Source organism: Thermobia domestica, chromosome 3, assembly GCF_964235325.1.
Source record: "Thermobia domestica chromosome 3, izTheDome1.hap1.1, whole genome shotgun sequence".
NCBI classification, from domain to species: domain Eukaryota; kingdom Metazoa; phylum Arthropoda; class Insecta; order Zygentoma; family Lepismatidae; genus Thermobia; species Thermobia domestica.
Window position 1 is genome coordinate 342,465,691 of NC_137456.1, and position 21,995 is coordinate 342,487,685.

General features: G+C 37.2%; 1 protein-coding gene across 8 annotated transcripts in view; it reads left to right on the top strand.

The window, feature by feature from the left end:
- Nucleotides 1-21,995, top strand: part of Eip74EF (Ecdysone-induced protein E74) — an 876,410-nt gene that overhangs the window by 730,216 nt on the left and 124,199 nt on the right. For 6 of the 8 annotated variants that reach the window (XM_081752849.1, XM_081752850.1, XM_081752853.1 and 3 more), the window contains one exon: nt 19,323-19,349. The exons of the other annotated variants lie outside the window; for them this stretch is intronic. In XM_081752849.1, the coding sequence (XP_081608975.1) occupies nt 19,323-19,349 (27 nt within the window). The remainder of the gene's footprint in view (nt 1-19,322; nt 19,350-21,995) is intronic. 8 annotated transcript variants of the gene reach the window in all.

Below are 21,995 nucleotides of genomic sequence, written 5' to 3' on the forward strand. Positions count from 1 at the left end.
GAGTGCGCTAGACAAATATTATTTTGCATGAGGTACCGTTATCACGAGTCACCTAGTAGCTTTCCGTTTGCAGCTATTTAGAAATGAGAAAATAAATGCCGATTTTCTAAATGGCTGGAAATCAAAAGCAGATAAGTGAGTCGTGATAACGGTATCACTTGTTAAATAACATTATCTAGCGAGCTCTTGTTCCCCTTTACGATAATATTTTATCTATTTGAAGATTCATATAATTACTGTAAAATTAGCGGTATTTTAATTTCGCCGTGATGTGACTTCTTAAGCTATTATCTATAAATTTGTGGAAGTCTATAGTAAATTCATGATTTAACTATCATAGTCTGGGTTCTGTCTGCCCCCCCCCCTCCTCCCCACAGATTTTACCTTCTATATCCACTACTGTCTGCCATCTTCAGTTTAAGCTCTATCTAATACTTCTTTCACGCGTATATTGAGAACATTGTTGAGATACATTTATGCTAACATTCCAGGAATGTTGTTAGAACTTATTCCAACTCAGAAATACACAAGTTGTGACTATAAATCTTTTCCAATAGAAACAAATATAAATACAAGCTCACAGATGACGAGAAGAACCCTAAAACAGGGGCAGCGGGGAAAGGTCAACAACAGGGTCAAGTCCATTTTCGGTTTTTGAGGTGTGGTCTATACTTAGATGTCGTCTGCTACTCCGGGTAGTTATCTGTCTGCTATTCTGTGGTGTCATTTGAAATCTCCGTGCGAAAAGTGGGCGAGCCCATACTTACGTCACACTACTTCTGCTAGGGTTCTTCTCGTCATCTGTGTACTTTTTCGAGGGGCACGTTTTCGAAATCCCCTCTCCTGGATAATACAGTGTTCGTAGGTTTTCTTAAGGTGGATCACTAGGTATTCTCTGTGCTATGCTAAACGCTCCTTGAATAGTACTGCGTTGCCAGATACTGTCAACTGTTTACTGATGCCAGATAATAAAGGAAGTAATCATGGAATTCTGCTTGAATACTTACTGGTGAAATTAGTTTTAGACCCTTATCAGTTCACAGCTAAGTTCCGCTTCTCTATCTGCAATGCTAGAAGCCAGCAATTTTCTCATTGTGACTACCACAGTAAACGTACAAATTTGGCAACAACGCATTATGGCGTTCTGCGCAAATTTCTTCTCAAAATCTATTTCCTTAAATGTAAATTAGTATTTAAATAAAATGTGAAACATAACATGAAAAACGGTCAAACAATATATCTATTTCGTAATAAGATCATTGCTTTAAAATACTTTACACATACAAATAAACATTTCATAAAATTGAACACTTCTAGTAAGATCTAACAGTATAAGTGCCATCTTGTGTGCTCATTGTAAAACGAATCAAATATTTTCTTTTATTTGTTACATTTTTCGATCTCAGACGACACAACCAAATGAATCGATGTCGTGTGTTGTAGTTAAAATATAACTCTATCTTATAGTGAAATATTTATAATATGTAACGTTTCATTGTGCAGTAGTTAAGGGAACGAGCTAAAATATGTAACACTGATTTCCGGCTGGTGATCCACCTTAAGAAAATTTCCCTCGATTGACAGAAAATTTTCCCTTTTCTTATCAAATTTACCTCAATTGACAGAAAATGTTCCCTTTTCTTATCAAATTTCCCTCGATTGACAGAAATTTTTTCCCTTTTCTTATCAAATGTCCCTCGATTGACAGAAAATTTTCCCTTTTCTTATCAAATTTTCTCGTTTGTTGAATGTCCAATTCCTATGACGAAAATGTGAACCACATTTGTTTTGTTCATTTGATTTGTACTTTTTTTTTCATTTTTACTTTTTTCCTTCAGTTTTTTTTTTTTTTTTTTTAATACACATAAATACACCCAGCCAACAACGGGTACAAATTGTTACTTTGAATAAACACACACTCATACACAATTTTGCTATTATATCGGTTTATTTCTGAAGAACAGAAAACAATTAAGGATTCAGATTGGTCAATCACAACGGCGCAAATCTGTCTTCAACATTGCGGTTGGAGGGGTACAAGTAAGACCGTTTTATTTTCTTTTTTGTTCTTAAGTGATGCTCAAAATAATTGTGAAATTGAAAAATAATAATGTGGAGGATCAAGGAACAGAGTTGTCTTCAACATTGGAAAGTGGGCAGATTTGATGCTTATTCTGGGAGGACATCAATTTCATCTCACTTTCCTTTGTGGCAATCGGATACAAATCATCACATCCCCCCCCAAAAAAAAAACACATTTCAAATCGGAGTATTGGGGGGACAGTCCCTCCAGTGCCTCCAGGGACAGTCCCTCCCTCCAGTCCAGCCAGTCCAGTGGGAGAGAGACAAATATCGTGGGATAGAGACCCAGAGATAGCGTGGAATAGAGACCGAGTGGGAGCCTGAGATAGCGTCTGATAAGGAGCCAGTGGAAGCCTGAAATATCATGAACCTCATTGAAAATGATTATCCTGACTGAGCCTCGATTGCTAATTGGCATCTCTCCTATTTACCAACTGGACGTTCGGGGATAATTACCGATAGGTGGCAGGATAATTACCGAGGATGCCCGCTAGTCAGACACACGTACCGTGCGTGTAGTATCGGTGAGCGTGCTGGACGTGTGTAGAATAGGGAAGGAGCGCGATCTATCTGAGTTTGACCAAGGACAGATTGTAATGGCCTGGAGGCTCGGCACGACCATTTCGGAAACTACATGACTTGACGAGTGTTCGAGGAGTGCTGTGGTGAGTGTCTTCAACAAGTGGCGAAACCAAGGTGAAACGACGTCCAAACGTCGAGGGATTGGGTGGTCCCCTTATTACAGATGTCGGACGTCGTAGGCTGGCCAGACTGGTAAAACAGGACAGACGGTGAACTGTGGTGCAAGTAACATTAGACTTTAATGCTGGGCAGAGTACAAGGGTGTCTGTACACACAATGCACCGAACACTCCTAACGATGGGCCTCTACAGCCAACGACCCATCCATGTGCCAATTTTAACACGACGACATCGGCAACTACGGCTGAATTGGGCACGTGACCATCGACACTTTACCTTGGCGCAGTGGCAGAGCGTTGCATTGTCTGATGAATCCCGATACCTTCTTCATCATGTGAGGGTGCGAATCCTTCGTCTTCCAGGTGAACAGCTTCTTGACCCCTGTACTGTGGGATGGAGGCAAACTGGCTGGCGGTGGCTCAATTACGCTCTGGGGGGAACATTTACGTGGACATCAATGCGTCCAGTAGAGCTCGTGCAACGCACCATGACGGCCGAGGCGTATCGTACACTTGTTGCAGACTACGTACACCCCTTCATGACGACCATGTTTCCCAACGGCAGTGTAATTTTTTAACAAGATTTTGTGCCATGTCACAAGACCAGGAGTGTGATGGAGTGGTTCGAGAAACACAGAGGCAAATTCCAGTTGATGTGCTGGTCCCCCAACTCGCCGGATCTGCACCCAATCGAACACCTCTGGGATGTAATTGAAGGTGCCGTCAGAGAGCATCATCCCCGTCCCCGGAATTTACGGGAATTAGGTGACCTGTGTGTTCAGATGTAGTGCCAACTCCCTCCAGCGACCTACCAAGACCTCATTGCTTCCATACTAAGACGCGTCGCGGCTGTTATCCGTGCCAAAGGTGGACATACCGACTATTAGGTAGGTGGTCATAATATTCTTGCTGATCAGTGTAACCAGGAGAACAACCTTACAAGACAACTCTACTGTTGAACTCTGTTTTTTTCTATAGTCTGAAATCTATTTGCATTTTATATTTCATTAAATCCCATATAAAGCATTTTAGAGACATAATCTTTACAGGTTTCCAAGACTCCTTTGATCTATAAAACAGCCACTAAATTAAACCAAAACTGTTTCAGGATCCACTACCGTGGCAAAAGACGACGGCAGCTAAAAGCAAATCAACCACAAAATTTATCTTCATTTTTAATAGAACATCATACCCGATTATTCTGCTGATTTTAGTCTTACCAGCAGTTATGGCCAATTACATTTCACATGTTCCTGAATGGTTATTAGAAATATGTTAAAAATATTATGTGGCAACGTTGCATGAAGTAGAGTCGTAAAAGAGAGCAGCATCCCTTCCTTCTTCCATCCATCTATCCAGCAGCTCAGTTGGATCATATTTCGGAAGCTTCGTTTGAGCTTTCCTCTTCAACCCTCAACAGGCATCAACCACCTTATGACCTCCACCCAACTTTTTGAATTTGAAACCTGACACACAACTGACTGAATACTCCCCCTGGCCCCGCTCCCATGAACCCCTGGGGGCTTGGAGAGACCGGACCTTTGGCGAGGCTGCGCAAAAACTTTCGGATTCCAAACCATAGGACAGGAGCACAACGAAAAAAAAAAAAAAAAGAGTTCCCAGTACCACTTGTTTCCTTTCTGCAAATTCTTGATGTATTTTTATTTTGGAATGTAGTTTTTCAAGTATCGACTGGCAAAATATACAGAAGATTAAAACGCATCGTTCTGAATTATAATAGATATAAATTAAGCGTTTTAATTAAGCATTCGTAAGGTTTCACTAGTCGTTTAATTTATTACAGTATGTAAAGTTAACGAAATTATTGTTGATTTGAAATTTAATGGACCTTTCAGTATCAATGTTATAAAGGAACAAATGTATATCTCATGAGTTTCTACTTAAAAAAAAAAAAAACTTTAATATGAATTTATATCTCCTTCGTTGTATGCGCAGTGGCTCACTGGTAGAGTGCTTACCTCTGATCTGTGGGGTCCCTGGTTCGATCCCCGACCAAATAAGTTTGTGATGGACACCATTGTGTCCGTAAGTTTTCTCAGGGTACTTCCGTTTCCTCCCACAATCTTATTCCACCAATTTTTTCATCATCATACCAGGGGTGCCCACAAAGGGGGACTATGACGCAAACTGCGTCACTGAAATATGGGGGGGGTAAAAATCTATATAAATATGTTTGAGGGGATGTAAAAAATAATCGAAAAGATTTTTTTTTTCATGGAAGAACACCTACGGATATATAATTGGGGGGTGCGTCATAGACATAAGGGGTTGATTGATTGATTGATTTTGAATTTTACGTCCCGTTCAGCAGCGAGGCTATATGAGACGTGGACCTACTGATTAACGTGGAATCCGAACCACATGAGCTCCCGCCGGGAATCGAACCCGGGTCTCCCGCGCCAAAGGCGCGTACGCTAACCGCTTAGCCACGGAGGAGCTCCTGGACATAAGGGGGTGGGCACCACTGATCATACACTTGTCTTGATCATTGTCTCCCTTAAACTGAAATGTTTCATTTTCCTTCGTCGTACATATTCTATATCACGTTATATGTATTAATTGTAAACGCTCTGATCCAAATTCACGCAATAACATACCGTATGTGTTAACACATCTAGTAATTATACAGGGTGGTTTGGAAAGGTACCTCTAAATTTCAGTAATTCGTCTAGTGACAGGTAATAATAAAAGACTATATCAATATACTGTATAGACCTACGTTATATCACAGCGTTTGGAAGATATACAGAGTGAACCACTATACAATGCAGGGTATGCAAATAGAGGCACTGGAGTATCCATGGGAATGGCAGTGGGAACGACTGTCTCCCCTCAAAATCCTATCTTTTTATATAGATATCTATATATAAAATATTACACTACTTTATTCTGATCTGACATAAAACACTCTGTATTTAAAGCCTACATTAATCGTCCAGGAGGTGGATCTCCCTCTCCAAACGGCCCTTTTTGGATCTGCTTGTGAAAAGAGGTGAACAGCCCATTCAGTGAGTCTGAGGCATACTGACATTGTGTATATATATGTCAGCGCACCATAGGCGTAATTAAGATGGGTAGATGATGAAAACGACCACAGACCAACATTTAATTTTGACAAAGAAAATCCAGATTAGCGGAAAATTGCTCTGTTCAATAGGAGCTCATAGCCTGCCAGATAATTTATTTTTAAATCTTTTTCCGTTAATACTAAATATTGCCTTTTTTCTTTTTCTTTTTTTTTTAAGTAAAATTCCAGTGAAATAGGAATATCTGAGAGAGATTACAGGAAACTTTTCGATTACGAAGAACATAATGGCGCAAATTCGACTAGATGATGTATGATCACACCACATCCGTTTCTAACACTATTGTGATTGCTTTGTAGACTTAAGGAAGTTTCCGAGTTGCCTCACGATACTGGAACAATACCGAAAAATTGTGGCTTCAGCGAGAATCTAACATGAAACTATGCTCACCAAAGATGCTCACTAACCATTCTGCTATACACAAATTCAAAATAGATGTAATACCTGAACTAAGAGATTAACAACAATTATCCCCCCCCCCTCTCTTACACATTTTCTACTACCTTCACCCCCTTCTAATTTTGATGTTATTTCTCTGCCTTGGAACACCGTAGCCTCACTGGAAAACTGCATCTCGGGAAATCAGCGAAATTTGGATTCAATCACAGGAAAGATGGGTGACCTTTTATATTCAGCAGATTGTGTTAGCATTGGAGACTAGGGAGACTGGACAATTGGAGACTGGACAATTGGGGACTGGGTGTCTATAAAGCAATCATTAACGGAGAGAGGAGCTGATGTGCTGACCACACATCACATCCAAGTTGTAGGCCCTGGCCTTCTAGGGTTATCTCTCTCTCTCTCTCTGTCTGTCTCTGTCTCTCTCTGGCTTCAGGCAATGTCAGATCTCGGAATTAACCTTGAATTGCAAATCGACGTCTACAGAACAATGATAGATAGTCAGTATCATGTATGAGGTATTTTGTTTTGATTTTTTCTCTTTGTTTGTAACGTAAACAACGAGGAAAGTGCATACAGAAAGTGACATACATGAGAACCTGGATTAGGAGGGGGAGATCATTATAAGAACGTGAAAGTGAAATACAGTATGTTATGGAATGTTAGACATCGTGCGATTTTCAGGTGATGGAAGCAGTAGGGGAGGTTAAAAGCTCTGTTGTATGCAGTAGGAAAATAAGTAGAACTAAAGGATTCGGAATGCTGCGTTAATTGCCGTAACTTCGCCTTGTGCTTCTCCCCCCTCCCGAAGCCCAGGATCTGCAGTCGCACATAAACAAAGGATATAAAAGAATGAAAAAAAAAAAGACGCGACGCAACTCACGCATGAACAAACGGAGTGACGCGATGCACTCTATTTACAACGCGTTTCCCTCCCCTCTAAGTGCCTCCGTTTTTTTTTTTTTTTTTTGTATATATGAGAATTCACTTCAGTTTCATATCTTTCCCCACCCCTACCCCCCCTGCAGTTTTTGTTCTGAGACATTTGTCAGTATTTTTCTTTTCGTTGTGGAATTACGGAGAAAGGGAACTTTCTTCCTTAACTTTAACTTTCCTTTCCGCACTTTCACTCAAAACATGAAAAACGTTACCAGTTCATGCACAACTAACATAACATCTCGTACGCTTAGCTGAAAAATTCCCAGCGTTTATGATCTCTAATTAGTACGGTTGATATTACACTACTGTACTTCTAAAGCCGAGAAATTCAGGCGTCATTTTCAGCGGGTTCTATGCACCAGAGAATGTTTATGTGAAGCTAGTAAATATTTCCATGTGTTATTACTGACAATACACTCTTTCGTTCCTTCTGTTGTTCATATAAAATCCACCTGAACTCCAAGTTTCGCACGCTTCGAATACCTCGTATTAGGATCCACATACACGCTATCGTTTTTCTTCCCTTTTATTTGAATGGCTGTAAATAATTTAAATGAAAAGTCCAAATACTAACGAGGAACGGACATGAACGCGACATCCGGACATCCGAATCAAACTTGTCCATTCGATAAACATAACAAACATATGTTCATGCACAAACAATTAGATGCCATTGGCAGCGAAGTCAGTCCCTGGGGCCCATAACCCTGTTAATATAAAGAAAATTGTAGATTCGCAGTAAAATAGCTATTGCATCAACATTGTTCATTGGAAAGTCATGGTTTATAGTTCATTCTCTTCAGCATGAAACAAGTTTTCCAGAGGTGCTATGTATTGGGGCCCATAACGTACTTGAACAGGGAAAATTGGGAGAATATCTGGAAAATTCCCTCCAGAAATCCCTCCCATCAGCTTTGGACCCTTCTGGAGTAGCCCCGGGTAAAAGTACACAATCCGAATGTATCTCTAAAAATACAATCGGGGATAAGAAATATGTGTACCAACTTTTGTATTGATAAACAGAATAGGTATAAGCAGTGGCGTATTTACGATTTTATTTCGGGGGGGGCTTTGCTAACTTTCGGGAGGGGGGGCTTTGCCTGAAAATGTGAAAATTCAGCAAGATATTCCATATACTTTACTATAGTAAGTAAGATTTCGGGGGGGCTTAAGCCCGGAAGCGCCCCCCCTAAATACGCCACTGGGTATGAGGGAAAAAAACGTGTATTGGTATACAAGCTTTTCCCTCAATTTATTATATCTATAAATACAAAGCTTAGTACACATATTTCTTATCCCCGGTTGTAGTTTTCGAAATACATTTGAATTGTTGCTTTTGCTCAGGGCCACTCCAGAGGGTCTAAAGTTGATAGGAGGGATTTCTGGAGGAAACTTTCCCGATATTCTAACAATTTTCCCTGTTTAACTACATTATGAGCCCCAATACATAGCACCTCTGGAAAGCTTGTTTCATAATGAAGAGAATGAGCTATAAACCATGACTGTTCAATTAAAAGTGTTGATGCAATTGCAATTTCACTGCAAGTCTCTAAGATTTTCTTTATACTAACAGGGGTAATGGGCCCCAGTCCATACTATCTATTTTTGTAGTCCATACTATCTATTTTTTTATGCATGAACATATATCTTTGTTATGTTTATCGAATGGATTAGGTTTGATTCGGATGTTCGGATGACACGTTCATATCCGTTCCATGTAAGTTTTATGTCTGTAACTTAAGGTGATTCCGAGGTATGGATATCTTATTAAAATAATTTATATCCTTATCGACCCTGTTTCCACGTTGAATTCCCAAAAATTCTACCTTAGTGGTACCTTACGTCACAAATCCTATCCTTTGTCCAAAAGTGTTGATAAGTCAGTTAGGGTTCCTCTTTTATAGCGAGTTTTATACGTTCAGACACAAACCTAAACAAATGATACACAGTGAAATTTGTTCGAGAGTAACGGTGGCTCAACGGTACAGACTCATCTCTAGTGCCAGAGATCCTGGGTTCGATCCCAGGCCGTGTAAGTTCGTGGCAGGCAACACCGTCTCAGTGCATTTTCTCGAGTGTCTCCTGTTTCGTTCCGCATTGTCATTTCACCAATTTTCTCATAATCCTAAACGTCGCACACAGCGTGATACGTTCAGGAGATGTCCCATACATGTCCTAGGACATTCAGGCATTCTGTAGTAGCTTCTGGCAATAATGGTCATAACTATGGACTTTCTCTTGCACTTGAAAAGGCAGGGATGTGCCTACTTCAAAGAGATAATATTTGGATGTCTAAACCCATAAATTAGCCGCACGTGAATACAAATTCTCGTTAGATCAACCAAGTCAAGCAGTGTCGGATTTGGTCCGAAAAAAGATGATTGACCGCTGGTAGTCACCAGATCGTGTGGGCATTCAGTCGTTTTACCAAGTGTTGTGAGGACAATTGGGAAGCAACTTGAAATAAAGAAATACATAACTTTAGTCTAGACAATTTAACGGCAAAAGCAGCCAAAGTGCTGACCACACATCATCTCAAAGATATGAGTGTCACAAACCGTCTGGTAGGTCCTGGCCATTAACAGCTATTGTGCTAGGAGATTAGTTTACTTTTTTTTTTTGTTAAATTCTTCTTGATTATCCAGAAATGTCCCACAATAACCCCGCATGCGGCATGAAGACTATTCCTGGGATATGATATCCTGATATCCCGGCAGTGATATTCCTTCGATGTCGAATGGCTTGTCTCTATGGCAGGCGCGCACCCTGAAACTTTGTTGGGAGAGTTCGTCTAAACTATGGGAAGAGGGGTTCAATACAACAAGCCACAACGTCTATGTAGTATTGAACGGGTATTATTCTGCATCCAAGATAATAAATTGTAATTGTAAAATACTTCCACCTATATTTTCAGATGAAAAACATAGAACTAAACGGCGTGACAAACATCTTGGCATTTGAAGGCGGCGCTCCAAGTTCCCTTTAAATGCTGCTAGCAAATGAGAGGGCAGCGGTATTGCCACGCTTATTTTTGTACACATCCACTTTTATCCCCTGTCATCTGTTCGCGCTGTAGTTTGTTTGCTTAGCCATAGCCCTTTACCACTTGGCAACGTCGCGCCAGAGCTTGCGTTTTATTCGTTTAGCTGAAATGCCAAGATATTTGTCACATGCTTTAGATTGTTTCTACAAGAGAAATAGTACAGACGAAGTAAAAGATCTAATTTTCATGCTACATCAATCATTTCCGTATTAAACAAGTATATTTCAACTGAGAGAATGTACAAATGAATGTTGAGTTAGGAAGTTTTAGGGGGGGGGAGTCCGGACCGGTGGACCTTCTCCCCGTGGGTGCACCTCTGCTCTGTAGCGTATGAGTTGAGATAGGACTTTTAAAAAGAGAATGGAAGATGGGTCTAACAAAGTTGTTTCATTAAAGCCTGTGGAATCCAACTCACCGTAAGTTAAAACTCTACCACTGAGCAACAGCAATCCCCTAGACCATCGCCATTATTTCAGGATTTTGCTGAAGGGGAGAAGGACAAGACTCTCGGAACTAAGTAAAAGTTCACGTTTTTCACTGGTATAATATTATAATATTCATTTGAAATGTGGGTGTGGAGAAGAATGCAGAGTATAAGTTGGGTCGAGCGGAAAATGGATGATAGAATATTAGAAAAGTTGCTGGAGAAAGCAACAGTTTTTACATATTATTAAGAAGAGGAAGAGAAACTGATTTGGACATTGGCTAAGAAGTAACTGCATCATGAGGAACGTGCTAGAGCAGTGGTCGAAGTATGCCATACTGCCTCTGGTTTTTCAGTAATGAGGACATACCGTCTCTGTTTTTTCAGTGATCAAGACAATATTTAAATAAAACATATCAAACATACCGCCATTGTTTTTTTTTTTTCACTTCGAACACTGTGCTAGAAGGTATGGTGGCAGAAAGAGAGGGAGAGGGAGAGGGCGAAGGAGATTGCAATTAATGGACCTTATCAAAACAGAAAAATGGTACGGGAAGACGAAGAGGTTAGTGGAAGACCATGGAGTATGGAAGCTTCTCAGCTGTGGCAAGTGACCTGCCAATACTGACAGAATACCAATAATGATGATGATGATGAAATACGATACTCAGGGGAGAAATCTCCCCTGCAGCCACAAATGTTGACCCTAACCTCGTCATGAAAATTCGTTTCGTTTGTAACCCTAATATTTTGTTTGATATTTTGAGATTTTTTAAATATCCCGCTATGGATATCATACACTCCTACGTAAGATTTTAATAAAAACAAAATAGTAGCGAAATGCGAATAAACTAAGAAATCCAAAAGAAGCGGCTACTGCATAATACTAGAACTAAAAATATAGCAAATATATCACATTTTTAGTTCTATTAGAAACAAATATTGATAAACAATATTGAAGAACTGAACTCTTGATACAAGTGTCCTTAGAGGCGAGGGCCTATCAGCAGGCTTGTGCCATTCATGCTTTTGGGTAATATGTGGTCAGCACATCTACTTTCCTTCCCGTTAATTCTGGCTTTCCAGATCGGAGTTCGCTACTTCTTTGTTTCAAATACTTCTCCGTTTATCCTCACGACGCTAGGTAGATACCGCAAATACCAACATAATTTGGTGAGCAGGAATGGTCACCCATCTTTCGTAGGACGAAACCCAGCACTGCTTCACTTCGCTGATTTCACAAGAAACGACATTCTTTGTATATCATAAAGGACAGATCGAACGGTTTGTAACAGAGCAGTGCTTGAGAGATTGACCGTAGAAATTCTAACTCCGATTAGTGATAATTTAGCAACCTTTTTTATTAGAAGTGTAAACTTTTTAGTCAATGAAGAGGAGGGCGTGGACCATGAGTCAAAATTGATGATGATGGGTTTTGGTGGGTGGTGAATCAGAGTGGATTACGGTGAGTGGTGGGTCAGAGTGAGTCGTGGGTCACGATGGGTTGTGAGTCAGCGGATCATGGGTAAAAGTTTCATTGACCCATCCCATCTCTGGCTCGAATTCCTTAAAGTTAGAGGCATGAAATTTGATATTTGGATTTGTCGTTTAAAATAAAATATACACGTGTTTCATCATAGAAGGGAAGAAAAAGACGTAGAGATGATTTACTAAGACGTGCATCCAAGATGTTCGAGTTTTGTGCAAGACTTTGTGGCAGACGAATCCTTTAGGAAAGACGTAGGAGAAACGCAAAGTATTGCCCATAGTAACAGATTGTGGCAATGGGAATGAATATGGATTTTAATTTGATCAAATTTTAAAATCTCCGGCGTCTTTTTTTCTAAAAATATTTATTTTTCTAAAGTTTCAATGTATTTTTCCAAACATCTTAGTCTTCTCTGACAATCAGCTAAACGAATTTAAGAGCTTCTTTGCGGCTAAGCGGTTAGCATACTCGCCTTTTTAAATGGGGGACCCTGGTTCATTTCCTGGCGGGAGCTCGTGTGTAGAGATGCGCACGAGACAAGATTTGTGGATGTCTCGTCTCGAAAATATGCTGTAAAAGTGATGTCTCGACTTGAAAAATGTATATTTCTCTATTGGAAGAGCCGTGTCTCAACTCGAATTTTGTCAGGGAAATCCTGTCTCGACTCGGCTTGAGCGCATCCCTACTCGTGTGATTCGAATTCCACGTTAAGCTGTAGGTTTATGCCTCATATAGCCTCTCTGCTCAAAGAAACGCCAAACTGATATCCAAATCAAATCAAAATAAGTGGATTTAAGTTTTATATATGCATTATATATGTATAAGGAAATGTTCGTTTTCGATTTACGAATTACGATTGTGAAGATACCAATTAGAGTAAATAAAATTTGTTAATACAAAAACGAGAAAGTGGTTGTCATTATATATATATATTTAAGAGAAGAATAGAGAAAAAAACAGCTTTTAATTGTTTGGATGCCAAGAATGTAGGGGGAGGGGAAGTGTTCCCTTTCGCTTATGCACAGAACACAACGTCACGCGACCTTGACCCATTGTGCACACTTTCCTTCGCACGGGAAAGTGGTTTTACAAAAGTGGAAAAGTAAAAACAAAAATTAAGTATACAAAAAGTTCTCTTTTTTATATTATTATTAAATAAACATATGCATTCTCTCTCATCATAAAGATGCATCCGTGATCTAGGTTGCATACGTTCAAGGTATCATGTAAACAAGACAAGAGACATAATCACTATGTTTTGTAAGCTACTGCACACGCGGTATCTTAGATTTTGTTTAAAAATTTTGTTTGGACAGAATCAGAATAAGGACACTATCATACACCAAAATTAGCATATGTTAAATGATACAATTACGTTTTTCATGTGCACCTATATTGGATTTTATTTTACACTAGCAGAATATCCGTTCTCCGCACGGGGAGAATACTTTCTTTTTGAGCATAAAAGGCAGAATTTGAATAATTTAAACGCCATCGGAAATGTCACTGTTTGTTCAACGATTCCGAGAAGTATGGATTCGACATTAATATCGGTCATTTTCGATCATAAATATATATATATATATCCCTCCCTTCCCTCAATTTTCGGGGCTTAATTCGGATTGAAACGGCATCAGAAATGCCACTGTTCATCTCAGCGACCTCGAAAACTATGGATTCGACACTAATATCGGTCATTTCCTATCATTTTTATATAAAAGTATCCCCTTCTCCTAAGTTACACCGTCAAAGTGATATAATAACACTCTGAGGCCCGAACCTCATCTATGTTGAAAATTTGATCAAGATCTGTCGGGTGGTTCAAAAGTTCTTATTAAGTCACAAACATGGTCACTTTCATTTGCATATATTAAATTATTTTTAATTTCTTTTAAAGTCTGATCTCACTTATCGTTAAATTTTAAGATGGAATAAATCATAAGACCAGAAATAATCGTTTCTATGATGTGGTTGATTAGATAATTGCTGACGTCATTCAATCTAGACAACAGGAAATGAAGCATTTTATTTTTTTAATAAAAAAGTAGTAATAAAAACAAAATTTTTGGGAAGAACATTAAACTTTCGAAAATATTCAAATGCTAGATCACAAAAATAGTTCACACAAAAATGGAAGGTTCTGATAACACAAATCAAGTTTAAAAGGAAAATATGGAATGGTTTGATTTAAAAAAAAAAAAATCAAGTTAAGCTGTGAAAAAAATGTTAAAGCTTATGGTTAAAAGAGGACAAAAATTGGGACCAAAATCACACTTTAGGAAAATATCCAAGCAGTTAACGAAAAATTAAAATTTACTAAAAAAGCTTTATTTAAAATATTGTGAGTTTAGAAGAAACAATGAAATTATAGAAAATTATTGAAGCTTTTGATAAAACAAAATTCAAGTTTAAAAAAAAAACAGGAAAATTATTAGAGTATTTTTTTTCAAATCAAGGTTTGAGAAAATAGTCAAGCTGCAGAAAATATTCAAGCTTTCGACTGAAACGAAATGAAATTTAGAAGAAAATATTCAAGTGGTTAATGAAAAACAAAAGTATATGAAAACCTCTAAATCTTTTTTTTTTTTTCAAAAATATATTGAAGTATATATGATTTAATGTATTAAGTTTAGAAAAAACATTGAAGTTTTAGCTAAAGTGTTTGATATTTTCTTAAAGCTAAAATTTAGAAAAAAAGACATTGATGATTTTCTGGTATAATAAATTAAAATGCAGAAAATGTGTTTTCAGCTTCATAACATATTAGAGTTCTTTTCGTGGGGTGTTCCTTTACAAAATTGACTCGTACATCTTAAGATGAGGTAGTTGTTTACAAAATTGGCGACCCAGCCAGGATGAAGGCGTACCTGTACAAAATTATTGTTTATAAATATAATTAATTACATTTGAATACAGTTTCTCAAATTATGTCGAATCACATGGTGAATTACCCACGGGAATTTTCATATTTGAAAAATGTCTTATCATAAAGTTAAGTGTTACAACTTGATTGTTTAACATTATATACTATTTTAGGTGCTGGTCTAATTTAGGCCTGGTAAAAATTAACACTTTTATTGTTAAAATTCTTTACTGGAAATCAAAAAGAAATGTATAAGAACTAAGATTCTACTTAAGATTTACATCCAAAGATGGTAGCTATTAGTAAGTTCTTTCTTGATCCAAAAATATAATTGCCTTAAAAAGTCACACCGATAGATACATTATATTTCGGAATATATATATCGGTATATGGTTTGTAGCGTTAGTTTGCAAGTGAACCGCGTATAAACCGTATACAGGGCCGCATACGGTTGGAAGAGCCGTGTCTCGACTCGAATTTTGCCAGGAAAATCCTGTCTCGACTCGTCTCGTGCGCATCCCTATCATTCGTGCTGCAACGTCCTAGCTCTCTTGAAATAACGCTTCCTGAGAGACCAGCAAAATCAAGCAATGCAGGGTCTGGTCAGGGAAAATATGAGAGACCCTTCGTACACACTAGATGGTGTTGGCAGTGCGCCATCCATCCAGGGTCGTGAGGACAACCGAGGAACTACTTGGAAAAAGAAGTAAAAAGCTCCAGTCTAGAAAGCTGTCATTAACGGCGAGAAGAGACGATGTGCTGACCACACATAATCCTGAAGGCACACACACACACACACACACACACAAGACAGTTGCTAAGCCCTTGCCACCTGAGGGCTGTTACACCAAGATTTTTTTGATGATTTCTACAAGCTAAGACAGAACTAGACCAAATCTAATGTAAATCGTGTGAATCTCGTGCCAACAAATGTTCTTGGTGTATGGCTGTACACAGGCACTAGAAACAAGAAAACAAAAAAACGTTCTAACAGGATACGGGATCATTTATCATACTAAACGTACAGTTTCGTGACTTCCTCACTTCCGGTTTTGTGAAGTATTGATCAAGCTAAAGAATAGAATACAGTAGCTGCAAGAACGTGTTATCACTTGTACTGTGTGCATACAACATACATACAAGTGTGTGTTCAAAACATTACACTTATGACGTACAATAAGTCACCCATTGGTCATGACAATGAAATTGTTCTCCGCCGTTCCCTTCCCCCTCCAACCTCCAGTTTCCGTCTTCCAGTTTGTTTGCTTACAGGGAGTTGATCTCTTGTGATTACCCACCCCACTCCGCCCCCATCCTTCATAAGGCAGGTAGCGTGGAAGAGCGGAAGGTCAGAGCACTCAGTACTCAAGGGTCACCTTACAAAAACCCGGAAGTCACTCCGACGCTTTCGTCGATAAATGAGCGCATTGCGATGTTCTTTTTATTATTATTATTATTACTGTTATTATTTGGTTGCCAAACAAAAGAAAATGTCTGGAAGAACAAATTTTATTATCCTTCTTAGCCATGAGAATTTTTTTTTCTTCTTACACATTTATTGTATTAATTTTTAAAGAAATATTTTTTTTTAAATATAAATAATCATAATGTGTTAATTTGATGTAACGTTGCAAATTTTTACATTGCTCCAGGAAATTAATTCTTGTAACTTTCAGGTTTTTTGTAGAATTCCTAAGGATTTACTTAAATATGTTGTAATCCTTATCTTCGTTTCGCTAATTGTTAAATTGTTAAATTTGGTAATTGTTAAATAAATAAATAATTAGTTCTTGGAACTTTTTGGAAACCTTTCTTCCGTTAAACGTTCTACGATTATGTTCTTTAAGCTAAGGGAGACAATGATTAAGGATAATGAATAATAATGTGTGAATTGGTGTAATAACATTGTGGGAGGAAACGGGAGTACCCCGAGAAAACTCACGGACACAATGTTGTCCACCACAAACTTATTTGGTCGGATATGGAACCAGAAGCCCCACGCACCAGAGCTCTACCACTGAGTCACTATTCCCATTTTGAACTTTTAGGATTTTGGTAGAATCGCAAGGTTTCACCTATTTGATTTTAACTCCTAATCTTTGTTTCGCAAATTAATTCTTGGAACTTTCAGGATTTTGTTAAACTCGCAAGGTTCATCTCATTGATTTTAACTCTTAACCTTTGTTTCGCAAATTAATTCTTGGAACTTTCAGGATTTTGTTAAACTCGCAAGGTTCATCTCATTGATTTTAACTCTTAACCTTTGTTTCGCAAATTAATTCTTGCAACTTTCAGAATTTTGGTAAACTCGCAAGGCTCATCTCAATGATTTTAACTCTTAACCTTTGTTTCGCAAATTAATTCTTGGAACTTTCAGGATTTTGTTAAACTCGCAAGGTTCATCTCATTGATTTTAACTCTTAACCTTTGTTTCGCAAATTAATTCTTGGAACTTTCAGGATTTTGTTAAACTCGCAAGATTCATCTCATTGATTTTAACTTAATCTTTGTTTCACAAATTAATTCTTGGAACTTTCAGGATTTTGTTAAACTCGCAAGGTTCATCTCATTAATTTTAACTCCCTACCTTCGTTTCTTAAATTATCTTGGGATCTTTTAGAATTTTGCTTGCAATATCCAGGTTTCCTTTAACATCTTACGTTTTATTCGCAGATTTACCCTTGAAACTTGTAGAATTTTGGTAACAATGTCTCTAGGTTTTATAATTTGTAATTCTTTACCTTCGTTTCATAAATTAACCATTGGAACTTGTGTGTTTTTGGTATCAGAAGGTTTCATTTCATTGGCCTCAAAACCCTTACCTTCATTTCAAAATTAACCCATGGAACTTTTGAGATTTGATTAAACATACCGAGAGTTTATTTAATTTCTTATAGCTCACTTAATTTTCACAAATTAACTCTAAGTTGTTACTCTTAGGATATTGTTATAATCTTAAGGTTTCCCTTAAATCAAACAAGTGTTTTGAATGGCATAACACACAAAAAGGGAAGTAACATTAGAGTATTTGTAGAATTTCTGTAAGGGAAACAAATTGGAAATGTTTCGAGCGAGGCTACCGTATCTATAAGGGGAAAAAATTGGAAATTTCGAGAGTGAGGTGCCATAACTATAAGGGAAATAAATTGGAAATATCACGAGTCAGGCTACCATAACGTAAGGAAACAAATTGCAAACGTTAAGAGTAAGGCTACCATAACATAAGGGAAATAAATTGGAAACATTACGAAGGAGGCTTGATAACTGCAAAAAAAATAAATTGGAAATATCACGAGTGAGGCTACCATAACGTAAGGAAACAAATTGGAAACGTTAAGAGTGAGGCTACCATAATGTAAGGAAACAAATTGGAAACGTTAAGAGTGAGGCTACCATAACATAAGGGAAATAAATTGGAAACCTTATGAGCGAGGCTTCATAACTGCAAGGAAAATAAATTGGAAATGTCACGAGTGAGGCTACCATAACGTAAGGAAACAAATTGGAAACGTTAAGAGTGAGGCTACCATAATGTAAGGAAACAAATTGGTAATGTTAAGAGTGAGGCTACCATAACATAAGGGAAATAAATTGGAAACCTTACGAGCGAGGCTTCATAACTGCAAGAAAAATAAATTGGAAATATCACGAGTGAGGCTACCATAACGTAAAGAAACAAATTAGAAACGTTAAGAGTGAGGCTACCATAATGTAAGGAAACAAATTGGAAATGTTAAGAGTGAGGCTACCATAACATAAGGGAAATAAATTGGAAACATTACGAGCGAGGCTTCATAACTGCAAGGAAAATAAATTGGAAATATCACGAGTGAGGCTACCATAACGTAAAGAAACAAATTAGAAACGTTACGAGTGGGGCTACCATAACGTAAGGAAAATAAATTGGAAACGTTACGAGCGAGGTTAGTATAACTGTAAGGGAAATAAATTAGAAATGACAGGAGTGAGACGACCATAACCGTAAGGGAAATAAATTCTAAATATCTTTAGCTAGAATACCATAACTCTTAGGAAAATAAATTTTAAACGTTACGAGTACGTTACGAGCGAAGTTAGTGTAACTGGAAGAGAAACAAATTTTAAACATTTCTAGCGAGGCTACTATAACTGTGATTGTTCAACATATGGTTGTGAGGCTACATCCTCTGAGAGAAATCTAAAGTCAGTATTTTTTTTTAAAACAGGGCTCTACATGTCCTACCACTTCTTAATTCCAAAAGGAAATACTAATAACAATCTGTTTTTGTTCTTTCAGGTATGTTGGTTGTCTCCGATCGGTGTGGTGAGTACAAAGAATTCCATATTTGGTATTTTAATAGCAACATAAAAGTACATTATTATGCTTTATACTTCTTAGTAGTGGTTCTCAACGTACGACTCGCGACACACTTTCTTCAAATCACTGTTTGAGCTCCTAAACATGTTGTAGTAAATTAATATAATTGTGAACAAGATACAAACACTTAACAAAACGTATTTTACACTGTAATATTTTGATATTAATGTATATATTCATCAGAAAGATATTGAGTCTGATGAAGGGACTGCTAAAATAACGAAACGTTACATTGTGTGTTGTTTCTTGTTAAATGTGTGCACAACTATGTCAATTTAACACATTTTCATTTTATTTTGTTGCTAATATAAAGTTTATAAAGTACAAAAGATCTTATATATATATATATATATATATATATATATATATATATATATATATATATATATATGTGTGTGTGTGTGTGTGTGTGTGTGTGTGTGTCACGGACCTCGATCCACTATGACAATATTATATACATTTGTAAAATCGAAATGACCGACATCTCTGGGACTTTTGAATCATTCTACATATACATTCTGTATATTCTTACTTTAAAAAAATCACCGCTACGTTTTTGTCATTACCAACCACCTATTAAAGGTGTCATGCGAAACTTCTTTCCAAAAGAAGGGGTTCGTATTATCGAGAAGTTTGAGAACCGCTGCTCTATAGTACTGCTGTATAATATACAGGGTGTACCTGAAAGATTGATAAATGTAATAGTCACAAAATCCATGGACCAACTTAAGAAGTAAATGCTCCCAAAAAACGAAAACTGATAAGATTCTGGTGTGGTGAGCCAGTTGGCCCTGCAATATTACTCCGTAGTGAAATGAGGCACCCTGGATACATTCTCGTAGAACTGCCGTAGGAATATTGTTTCAGGTATGACAATTCATTAAAACTATTTACTGGCTAAAGGGGGTTTGAAGAACATAGATTTACCCTTCTTCTGGCAATATCCGCATTGCGAACGAGGTTTCGTAACCTTTGGACTTACCAGGAGCTCAAAATAAACACTTCAACGTATTCAAGGTAAGCAACGCATCAGATGCTTCTTGGATACAAATGGAGTCCATTTTCAACATTTACTGAGAATTTTGGTGTGAAGTGCCGTACAGTATATGTCCACAAACAATGGACAGTTTCTTTTACAAATTTATCAGCTTATTTCAGAGCCATCTGGCAAAAGCATATGTTTGAGATCTCTCGTGACACTAAAAACCCAGGTTCGATTCCCAGTAGACCTCTTGTTATTAAGATAAGGCTATAGGTCCACATCTCATACAGCCTCAGTGCTGAGAACTGACGTTAAACCCCAACTTACCCACATCAAAGATGTATTTATTGTATAAAATAATAAACATTAATTTGGTCCAGTGATAACATTTACCAGCCTTCCAGCAACACCGTGTATATTGAGAGACATTCGCCAGCCTTGTAAATATACGAGAGAAAAAATAAATAAAATAGCAATTGGAGACAGTACCTGTTACAGTAACCCTTCCATATAGATTTATTTTTGTAGCCAGAAAAATACAGTATAGTATTCTAAGAGAAAATAAAAACTAACTTTAAAATACTAGAATTGACTTCTTATATTTTATGCAGTTACACTTTGTTTCATGAAGAAAAACAAGAACTGATACTAGGTGAATAGACAAAAGGAAAGAATGTAGCATCTGTTCCATGGACAAAAACAAGAACTGATACCAGGTGAAGAGACAAGAGGAAAGAACGTAACATTTGTTTCATGAAGAAAAACAAGAACTGGTACTAGATGAATAGACAAGAGGAAAGAACGTGGCACCAATGCAACAACAAAATAATACAATTCTTTTAATCTTTTAATCTATTCACCTAGTGTCAGTTCTTGTTTTGTTCATGTAACAAGTGTAACAGTAAAAGTAGCACCAAAGCAACAACAAAATAATATAATTCTTTTAATCTTTTAATCTATTCACCTAGTGTCAGTTCTTGTTTTGTTCATGTAACAAGTGTAACAGTAAAAGTAGCACCAAAGCAACAACAAAATAATATAATTCTTTTAATCTTTTAATCTATTCACCTAGTGTTAGTTCTTGTTTTTGTTCATGAAACAAGGTGTAACAGCAGTAATGTAAGTCAATTGTAGTATTTTAATCTTTGTTTTTTTATCTGTTTTCTCTAAATTTAATTAAAATAAGTAGAATAAATTGAGGATATTTTTAAGGTAAAAAAAAAAATTATGAATGTATGAATCCGAACCTAAATTAATTCATTAGAAGTTCAAATATATGAAATGCAATACAGTTTTTGCTGGCGATTGTACACATTCTTGGCATTATAAAATTTTATAGAAGATAAAATAAGCACACGTATTTGTAACTACATTTTCCGACCATGATGACTTGATAACTGTCCATGTTCAGAACTGAAGTTGAAAAGATATACGTACCAAATAGCTTCTGCATAATGAAATAGAAAAGGCAATACCAAGAAATGGTTTATACAAGTTAAAATTTTCTTTTTTATTTTAAAAAAATGACAATATGACGTTTAGTCAACTTTTCCTAGGAACGGCAAAATCAAAATATCTAGCTTATTTTTACAGGACAATCAGAAACTATA